Raw genomic sequence first — 11,247 nt, 5'->3', positions numbered from 1 at the left:
GGGTGAAGATTAAGAAATGAAATTTGGCATGGTGGCTTGTATATGATGGACATTGATGTTATTAAATTTTGGTGGTTATAGGTCAAAGGTGAGGAGAAAAGGGGTGTCATTTGTAATATCTCCAAAAGAGTGATGCTTAATGATTTTATTCGCTATTAATATAAAATTTTTGTAATAGAACTCATCCTTAACCTCAAAATTGAGCATATTGCCATTTTAGAGTGATAAAAAAATAAAAAATATTTTATAACAAAATCTCATAACAGATGGCGCCACACACAATTTTATTTATTTTGTTTAATATATAAGTTGTTTTTTAAGATAAAAACTCATAATAACCGGGAAAGTTAAGAAACTCGTTGCTGGATTTTTTATATTTTATTTTTAACATTGAAAAATTTTGTCAATGGCCATATAATTAGGAATTATTACATACCTAAACTAATTTTAATAATAAATATAATTTTTCAAAAAATAGCGATATATTTTATGATTTCAGTTTAAAAACATATTAATTTTTAACTAAGTATTTAAAAACCTTTCATTTTATGTCTGATGCCTTGAGATAAATTACAAGTAATAAATTTAAATAAAAATAAAAATAATAAAACTGTAATCATATACAATTCTATAAATGATAACAAAATAGATAACTTTCTTAAAATAATAAAATGAATAGATATAAAAAATAAATTTTGCATTTACTTGACAAAAAATTAAAGACCGCTTGACTTCGATAGCAGTAAGTTAGCTATGGCATTGAAAAGTAAGTATATTTTTTAAAGAAAAGTACTGTACATGTATATTTTTCTTGATTCGTTATATTTCAAATTTTGCATTCAATAAATTACTTTTTATTTAATTTCTGTAATTATATTGTTATTTACAATACATTACTTAATTTCTTAAAAAGCTTTTATTGCAGTTTGTAGATTAATAACAGATTATGAGTTCATGCCTGACCAACGAGTTGACTACATGCAGTTTTTCTGATTTTCTTCACGTGTCTAATATCTAAACAGGGAAATTTCCCATACAAAAAATAATTTCATATTTTTTTTATATTGAAATGTCTCTAATTTTACTATATTAATATTGCGTAAAACTGGATATTAGTCATTTCTATACCTTTTATTATCAAAACTTTCGTTAATTTTAGTAAACGTTATAAAATGTAGCTGATTATTCATAATTCTATCGGGCAAAAGCAAAGGGTTCTATCTCCAAAATAAGTGAAAATCAACCTACGCAGTTGTCATCATACCTAATTAGTATCCTTTATTAGAACTTTCCAATATTCTGTGTGGAAAATGTTCTGTAATTATTAAAAAACATTTTCCACCCAAAAAAATTGGGTAATGTGGATAAAGGATAGTAAGTTGGTATTACGATAACAATGCAACTTAATGTTTAATTTTTATAAAAATAGAGCCTTCCGGCTTTTGAGAGTATCTCGTGTGAAGAATTAGGGATTATTTTGATTTAATACGGAAAAGTCTTAATTATCGAAAGTTATTTACATTTCAGAAAGTGTTCCAGCACGTTATGTACTAGTAATATTTATCTTCCTGACATCAATGGTACTGAAAAGTCAGAGAGCGATGATGAACGTAGCAATTTTATCCATGGTCAATCACTCGGCGATATTTATTACGCAAAACGAAACACATTCGGACGAATGTCCCGGAGGTAACGAGCAAAATCTCACATATGCCTATAGGGAGGTATGTTATGCTAGTTAATTTTATCCTGTACATGAAATATACATTAATTTCATGCATTGTCATTATAAGCAATTAAATCTTAATGTTTATTGCTATATATTTGAAGACATTATTTCTAATTATCCCGACAACAAATACACTTTGGATAAATGAAAGGAATTATACATTGACTAATGACACTTAAGATATGGTTGATGATGGTCGGATGGCCGGGACGATTAAGCGAGAACCTATCGCTGTTACGCATAAGACTCCAGCGGTCGAAAAATCCCAGGAAATTTTCATGAGCGGTTTGTCCCATTCAAACCTCGTTTCACACCACCTAGTCCTTTGTTTTGGATCTGGCCGAACTCAGTATTTAAAAGGCCTTCTGAGTGCCCGTAGAATAGAAAGAGAGAAAAATATAATTGAGTGTATAGCATGTGTCAACCGTAATATATAAGGGTGAATCAATAAATAACACTTCTAGAAAAACAATTTCTTGTGGTTCGTGACCTATCCAGATGCCTCACATTACCTATTACAATGTTTTTTTGGTAATTTCTATTCTATGTTTAGATTTTTTGTCAGGTATAGTTTATAAATAATCAGAATTTTAAGGGCTTCTTAATTTTCTTAATATTTTAAGGTTTATATTGAGTGTAGTCATAAAATAAGTTGGTCTTACTTTATTTACAGTACGGTCAAACCTCGGTTTTCGGACGAATCTGTTTACGAACAGAATTTCGAACTGATAATTGCACCGGTTGTCGAACAAGAGATTCGACAAGAGCCAAGCACAGATTAGAGAGACACAGACATTTAACTCCCTATAATTCCAATGTTAAAGAAAGTTGAGGGTCCTACCAATCAACGACAGGACTAATGATTTAGAAGTGGTGGTGCCAAATTAATGGTGCCGAGTTGGCACCCGTCATTAGACGTTACGACACGAATTATCAATGACTTTGCTATTTAAATTAGACTTCAGTGTGCTTCCAGGAAAGATACTAATTACGTTTGTCGATACGCGCCGCAGTTAAATTTAAATCGAATTAATAAATAAAAGCGCGTTAATTGACATTTACGTAATATAAATGGCATCCATGAATTTGTGTATAATGGTACTTAAGTCAAATTAATTAACAAAAATTAATTTGTTGTTCCGCATTAAATTTGCAGTGAATGGAAGAACTTTTAATAAACATCTTTCAGAAAGGGAATGAATAGAGCTATAAAGGTAAAAAAAAAGAGCTTTATTTTGGAGTCAGGTACGAGTTAATCCATTTTGTATTGTTTCGCATGGAAAAATTTGTTTATTTTAATTTTTAAAATTTAATTAAAACAACTTTTTGGAACAAATTATGTTCGAAAACTCAGGTTTTACTATATAAAAAACTGTAAAGTGTAACCAGACAAAAGCAACAGCATTGCTAGTTGTCCCGGCTGATTATTTATTGATCCACTCTTATATAATAGATATTGAATATTCATTTGATGTGTTTGAGTTTATTGAAAATAAAATATATTTGCAGGGAACTCATGTCTGGACACAGTCGACTCAAGGAATTATTTTAGGAAGTTATTTTTATGGTTACGTCTTTGCACAAGTGGTCGGTGGTTACGTGACATTCTTATTAGGTCCAAAAAACGTTTTCGTATCTACTGCCTTAATTTCATCTATATTTGTATTATTAACACCAACCACTACAAATTTCGGTGTTGCAATTGTATCATTAGTGCAAACTGTAATAGGCTTATCACAGGTAACATTTAGTTTATATTCTTATAATTTTTGTGCTAAATATTAAAATTGCCAAACTTTTACGTTGTAGGGTTTGTTTTATCCTGCATCATATACTATCCTAGCTAGATGGAGTCCCGTAAATGAAAAGTCAAGATTCGTTTCTATATGTGCTAGTGGAAACCAAATTGGTTCAATCACAGGAATGATCGTAACTGGTTTCCTCTGCCAATATGGATTTGCCGGAGGATGGCCATCCAGTTTTTATGTTTTTGGTAAAATTAAGATTGTTTAATTATCGTTATTATTTTCATTACAAATATTTGAAAATTTCTAGGAACTTACGGAATATTCATATCATTGCTGCTATGGTTTGTAGTTTACGAGAGACCACAAGAACATCCAAGAATATCTTCTACGGAATTAATGCATTTAGAAGAGAATGTGTCGAATTTATCTTCTCGAGAAACTGTAATTACGTTTTCATTTGATAGATTTTTGTATATGAAAACTGACAGAAAATCTACGTTTTAATTTGAACGGTTTTATTAAAGCTGAATGACTAGATATAAATACGTTAAAATTCGCATTTGAAGCCATTTATATTCATGTGTTTATTTTGAATTTTAACTAGTCTTAATCGTCTTCAGTCTTATCTAAATATTTCAGTATACACATTCAAGAGTGTCTACAGAAATAGCATAGATTTCACATTTAAAAGAGGGTTTCGGCTCTTTACTTAATGTTGCGTTCAGATTAGAGTACTAGTGCACCCTATTATGATCTAGAGTAAATCGTTCATGTTAGCGGCCGTACAATTAGCATGATTCTAATTGAAGAATTGGGAAGAATGTTGTTATCCCAGACGACCAGCGATTTTCATTTCTTGTAGTTTAGACTGAGTACAGCAATCTAGTTATCACCGCTAATCCAAAATAAACGAGACAAGACTTTAGAGACGTTCAAATAATCTATCATTCGGAATTGAAATGTATTTTAACTTCCAGATAGCTTAAACAAGTCTCACGATTTGTATCTATAAAATATAATTCTAGTCGATCCCTTTCCATAATGATTTTTACGATTCAAGAACATTGGAAATGTAAACAAGCATTATAATATAAATGACTTTAAATACTGTTTTAAATTTTACTTCACTAAAATATATACAACTCCCAGTTGAAACGTTATTAAATACTTCCATGGGTAGTTTCGAGCTACCCTGTATAAGCGTAATATTTTAAAAATTGATTTTTTACATCAAACAGAAATTGCGTATACCTTGGAAGAAAATTTTACTTTCCAGAGTGTTATGGGTTATTGCAATCACCAAAATATGTTGGGGCTGTGGATTTTATACTTTATTGGCTAAACTACCATCGTATTTAAAAATTGTGCTTCATTTTCCTATACAACAGGTAAAATTTATAATGTTAGTTAATATTAATACTATTTAAGGAAGAAAATTCAAACTTTAATCTTTCAGAATGGTTTGATCAATGCTTTAGTTTATTTTTCGGATGCTGTAACAATATTTCTCTCTGGATTTATTGCCGATTTCATAAGAAAACGACAATATTTTAATTTAACTAACACCAGAAAAATTCTTGAAAGCATTGGTGAGTATTAAATTACCTCTTTGAATGTTTAATGGAATATTGATGGAAGGTGTATTAAAATATATTGAAAAATATGAAAAGTATATACACTTACGTTATTAATCTCTATTTATTAGGTATGTTCGGTCCAGCATTCTGTATTTTATCAGTTCCGTTTTTAGGGTGCGACAGCACTAAAGCCATTATATCATTGACTCTTGCGATGGGATGTTTTGGTTTCTGCACTTCAGGAGATGCAGCTATAGTATTCGATTTGGCACCCGATTTTGCAGGTTTAAAGAGATTTTATAATCATATTATATGTATATTATTAAAAGACGCACCTTATAATTCGTAATATTTAAAATATAGCGTAGATTACAAGATCGTGTACAGTATAACTAGTTATTATGTATTACAGGAGTGTTATACGGCATCACGAGCGGTTTAGCTTCTATTCCAGGATTCATAACGCCTTATATTGCAGGTGTAATATTAGATAAGAATGTAAGTAAGACTCATTACTTACTTCAATTTATCATATTTTTAATATTAATCAGGAATCATTCAACAGCAAGGAAGCCTTCTTCAATGGAGTTATGTCTTTTACATGGGATCTTCCTTCTATTTCGTTGGTGGAATAGTGTTTATTGTAGGAGCTTCCGCAGAACTACAAAGTTGGGCTATTCAGTCACCTAATAAGGAAGATGAAAAAAGTTAAATATATTTTAAAAATAAATGTTATTTAAATGAATATTTGAATCGCGACTGAAAAAAGTTAAATCATTAAATTATCATTCCATTTCATTACTTATAATTTATTAACAATATAATTCCTGACCTTGATAATAGATTAAACTACTGAACATTGGTGATAGGTGACCACTGCATTTTTTACGTTTCTATCCCCGAATGACGACGGATTGGGATCGAGAAACTCCATACCACCCTCCGCCTTCCGTTTCCATTCTCCACAAGGGAAGCAAGATTTTTTATAATCGAGCGTCGCCACCCCCAAAACTAGAACAGATCATTCCTCTCGTTCGTCCAGTATTCTCCGATTGACCGACAGCGCAATTTTTACTAAATTTCGTAATACAGTAGAGACTCGTTAATCGGAACCCCGGTAATCGGAATCGCCGGTAATCGGAACGATTTTCAGTCGGACTGTGTCCTGACTGTTTCGAATCTAGTATCGAACGTTTTTGATACTAGATTTACTTCTAAAGTATAATTTTCATGTTTTTATATTTTTCAATTTATTTATTTTGTTTGTACAAAATGAAGAAATGATTTTTAACGATACGATAGCCTCGATTATTATTATAAAAATTTTCGTTAGGCTTAAAATCGACGAAAATTCAACACGAAGCGACACGCAACGGAGAAAAATTTGAACATCGGACAGGTTAATATATTTATTCGTACATAATCGGTAATCGGAACAAATCACTAATCTGAACAACCCCAGTCCCCAATTGATTCGATTTTCGGTTCTCTACTGTATTTCATTCATCCGACGCCATTTTAAAAGCGGTTACCTGACGTCATCGAACGTTGGTTATATGAAATATGCGTGTTATACTTTAGTTACGTAAACGTTAATTAAAGTGACTTATATACTAATAAGACTTATTTCCAAGAACTAATAATTTATTTATTTAAAGTAATAAATTTTAAGTGAAAATAAACTAATTTTTTAAAATAAAATTTTAACGAATTTCGGAAGAAGCATATTTTTGACCAGATATTTAGTTAATGTTTAATAAACTCATACTTGTCACATCTTTAATTAGCCATATTATAGCCCGATATTTAGGCGATCGTTTGGTGTAACATTAAAAGTGCTCAGCAAATAAACACATAGAAATAAAACACCTTAATTTGTTGCTGAGAAGAATATATTTGAAACAAACGTTTTCAGCCTGGTTAACAGGCCATCATCAGGTTAAAAAAGGAAACGAAAATGGAACAGATACGTTTCATGTATTTAAATCAAAATTTAGAACAAAAACATTTTTTAAAAATATCCAAGATAAACGGAAGAACATATAAGATTAACACGAATTAAAATAAAAAATATCATAAATCTTCCAATAAACTAATTCTAGTCCGAGTTTTTAGTGCACTTTTTAATCATGTACAGTACTTCCACGCTGACGGCAGGTCTCAGCATCTCTCTCATTTAAACATCCCTCATGTAGCCTACTTCTATATATTTCCATCTTCTCCGCCGTCATTGATAAAGTGGGGGAAGATATAGGTTTTATAATTGTTGCCTCGTCCCATTTTACCACCGAACCTTGGACTTGCGACATTTGCGACAAAATTGTAGCATTGGATCCTTTTTTTACGTTATATCTATGCTCTTTTAGTCCTACTGCCAAGCTTCTGTTGGTGACGACTATATAGTCTTTCTTAACATTTAGTTGGATGTTCTCATAAGGTACTTTATAGACACCTGAATTTTCTTCTGTTCTTATTCTGTCTTTATCGTTCCTCAATATCTTATATAAATTGAGGGCTCTTTTTAAAATCATTCTTGCTTGTTTTCGATTAGCAACTTCTTTCGTAATACTATTCAAATTACTATTATATGTAAACTTCAAGCGCCTATTGGGAGCGGTATTTAAGCCTTTTTTTCTCTTCGTTCCTTTCATACTTCTTGAGTAATCCAACAATAGTGCTTTTCTTGTAACCTAGAGTCTGGGCTACTTGCAATATCCTATTAATTTCTTTATTTCTGTCATCGATTCTATCACAATACAAATAAGCTCTTCTTATCAAAGTTTGAAAAGCGACCATTTTATATCGCTATGGATCCATTGACTATGCGGGTACATATATTGAAGTGTAAGAAGGTTTAATATACACGCTGGTGGACAAATGATCTCCCATGAACTTGATATTAATGTCTAAGAAGTGCACATTCAAGGAACTTTTTTGTTCCAATTTTAACTTAAGACCATTCCTGTTATCATTGATATTAATAAACAAACAAATTTTTTAAAAGTTAATTGGTTATATTTCTTTCTATTTGTGAGAAATAAGAGTCTTGAAAAACAGCTTCTGTACATTCAAAACTGTTACCTCTCAAGCCGTGTCACTAAGTCGTTTTATTCAGGAAGATTTTGCTTCATCAGTTAAAATTTTTCAATGATTAAAAGAAGCAACAAAAGAGTGTGTTTTTTTTCTTACGATTCCAAATAAAGAAATAGATTTAAGATATAATTAGTTATTTCATACAAAACAAAATTCAAGTCCTGTCACATCTACCAGATATCTACGTAAGAAGCCAACGGAATATGGTCTAAAATTTTTTCCTGAAACCATTCCTTTAACATTTCTTACTGCCTCCATTTTATTTTACTGTTTTCGCCCCGTGGACACAAAGTAATAGTAATAAAGACTAATAAACGTATCAAGAATAATAAGAAACGAAACGCGACGAAACGCGCCGAACCGAGAAAAATATTAAATTGAGATTCGGATCCAATTTTTTACGAACGATTAATAAAAAATCCACTTGCAAATAGTAATACGAAACAGGTATAACTCTCCTATACGTTTATATTAAGTTTCTTATAATGCAATTGGCAATTAACTGATTATGGCGCGCGTGACGCGCGTCGGACGCGCCGCGCAACAATACCTATTTCGTCTATTGTTGCTTTAATAATAATTGATAATAATATAGTTTTGGCGATTGTCAAAGCAATCTTTTTGTCGAAGTTAAAATTCGATGCGATTTAATTTTAAGCGTATTATTTTGTTCAAAATGAATACTATAAGTAAGTTTACCATTTCCTCTTATATATATAATTATAAACATATTCATAATTATAATTCTGTTTACAGATGTTGATTGTTATTGCATTGAAACTGTTTTCTGGTACGAAGACGGTTTTTATGTTACTTATGAGTATCAAGTAAGTGAAAAATTACAATTTCATCTTACTTAAAATACAGTAAACATTATCCATACAATAACGGAAATAAATTACACAAGTGATGTTAAGATTGCTTAAATTAGAAATTAAAAATAATATCAATACTTGATATTTTTATAACTAATCAATTCTGTTTTACACTTTAGTATTTTATACCACAAGGCGAATATGGACCATATTCACCGATTTTTCCATATCAGCAAGTCTCTAATCCGCTTGCTTATGGACATCCGAGTCAAGAGGGTTTATACGGACCGCCATTACAAGGATTTCAGACGCCAAGTTATTGGTCACAGACGGAAGTGGTTTCAAATGAACCTTTCCAAGAAGTGCAGCCATATGACGTGGCTACAAATACACCAGAAGTTTGGCCACGGGCAGATATGGACGAAAACGAACTTCAGAAGTTCGTCCGTTTGAAGTGCAAACAAATGAATCGGATTATTCTGTAGCCGAGACGTCGCTACATTCGATGCAGTCAAATACGTTGCAAAGTAATTCGGAATCGGAATGTGAGGCTCGAAAAGAAGTGTCCGAACATGAAATTTTCGTTCCGGATACAATAACCAATAAAAAACCGGAAATGCATTCCTCATTAGGAATTTCTGAAAATTTATCAATTTCTACTCATCTACATAATACTGGTAAATTCCATTAAACTTATATTAATAATAACATACTAAATACATAAAACACAAACTAATATATTAATGATTACATACATATACCAACACTTATATTTAAAATAACTGTTCGTAGGGCCAATGAAATAAAGGACGTATCCCTACACCAAGATTCTGTACAATAAAAGTTTAATTATAAGAAACACAGCGTTTTGTGTATTTAATATAAAATAAATTTATTTGTTTTTAACATTTTGTATTGCTCCGAAATAAAGTTTAGTGATTATTCTTTTTCCGTGTCATTGCTATACTTTAGAAATGGAATCAGAACCCGAAATTTCATGTACGAGTGATTCTGATGAGAATAATTCTGCATCTTTCAACACTGCAGAAAATGTGGAGCAAGTTAAACTAACTGAAACAACAACGAACGTAACAGGAGACACCGCAATTGACGTCATTTCGGAAGATTTCGATGTCGACGAAGTTTCTATCACTGTAAGTTTATATATAATTAGAATATTTTTTCGGCAAATTTCTTAAAATGCTTCAAAGAAGTAATAAGGAGCAAATAATTGTAAGAAATAGAAGTATCTCATTCCCATCAAAAATACACAAAGAAAACATGCCAGGAAGTGCAAGGGATTGATATGTAGAAACTGCACCATTGTATGTGTACAAATTGTGCACTATATACATCGTTCTGGATAACAAAAGTAAATTAACATGAACTAATCTTTTGTTCGTCATGCCATCAACACAAATGTCTGGAACAAGTTTCATTAAATACCTTCCGGTAAGAATTATTGACATCGCTTTCTTTTAAATAAAAAGGAACTTAAAACGTTACAATATTTTAAATCTAGCAGCTTGTGAAAAAATCCAGCAACAAGTTGTGTAACTATTCCGGTCGTTGCTAATTTTTTTTTAAATAATTTTTTATATTTTTAATTATTATCGAATGGCAAAAAGCTTGATTTTGAAGGTAGAGGTGAGTTTTACAAAAAAAAAAAAAACTGTAAATGCTAATAACGAGTAAAATCGTCATTAGGTCCGACCCTACTGGAGATACACACGACCCCCATCATTTCCCAACCTTCTCGAACTTTCACCAACCACCAAAATTTAATTGAATCAATTCCCGTAATACACGAACTCTTTAATGTTACCAACTTAGCGAAAAAGTCGCTAAATTTGGCGAGTTTTTCCTTTAGTTAGCGCCTTTTTTTTAAATTTAGCGATGGAGATTTTTCTAGAGATTTTTTAAAGTAAATTTAGCTACATTTTAGAGAATTTTCACGGAATCAAAAAATTTCATAAAACTATTAAAACTTAATAAATTTATTCATTTATATTATCTTAAATGTGCAATAATTATGTGCACGAGTCGCAAATCTTATTTTTAATAAGTGGCAACACTAATCAGAGCTCAAGTTTTCTTATCATGACCAAATATGGTAAACATTTGTAAAGGGGACAGAGCTTAATGGACATTATCGTCGCGACTAGCAGTAGCAGGTCCAATCCTGATTCAAATAGTTTGTCAATTTTTTTCCAACAAGCTTAACCTGTTCCTCCGGGAGATGACCGTAGTCCGACCTCATGGTTTGCAGACATTACCGCAAGATG

General features: G+C 31.2%; 1 protein-coding gene across 1 annotated transcript; it reads left to right on the top strand.

Moving 5' to 3' along the window:
* Nucleotides 1–744: 744 nt before the first annotated feature.
* Nucleotides 745–5,807, top strand: LOC136972186 (sialin-like). Its single transcript, XM_067266743.1, has 10 exons — nt 745–766; nt 1,528–1,724; nt 3,239–3,469; nt 3,539–3,722; nt 3,785–3,918; nt 4,716–4,865; nt 4,934–5,066; nt 5,183–5,338; nt 5,467–5,552; nt 5,620–5,807. Exons 1-10 carry the CDS (start codon nt 754–756, stop codon nt 5,764–5,766), a joined length of 1,431 nt encoding a protein of 476 aa, XP_067122844.1. The 5' UTR covers nt 745–753; the 3' UTR covers nt 5,767–5,807.
* The last annotated feature ends 5,440 nt before the right edge of the window (nt 5,808–11,247 follow it).

The sequence above is a fragment of the Centruroides vittatus genome, unplaced genomic scaffold (assembly GCF_030686945.1).
Source record: "Centruroides vittatus isolate TY-2023 unplaced genomic scaffold, ASM3068694v2 contig_2825, whole genome shotgun sequence".
Taxonomy (NCBI): Eukaryota; Metazoa; Arthropoda; class Arachnida; order Scorpiones; family Buthidae; genus Centruroides; species Centruroides vittatus.
This window is presented reverse-complemented; position numbering and strand designations above follow the sequence as displayed.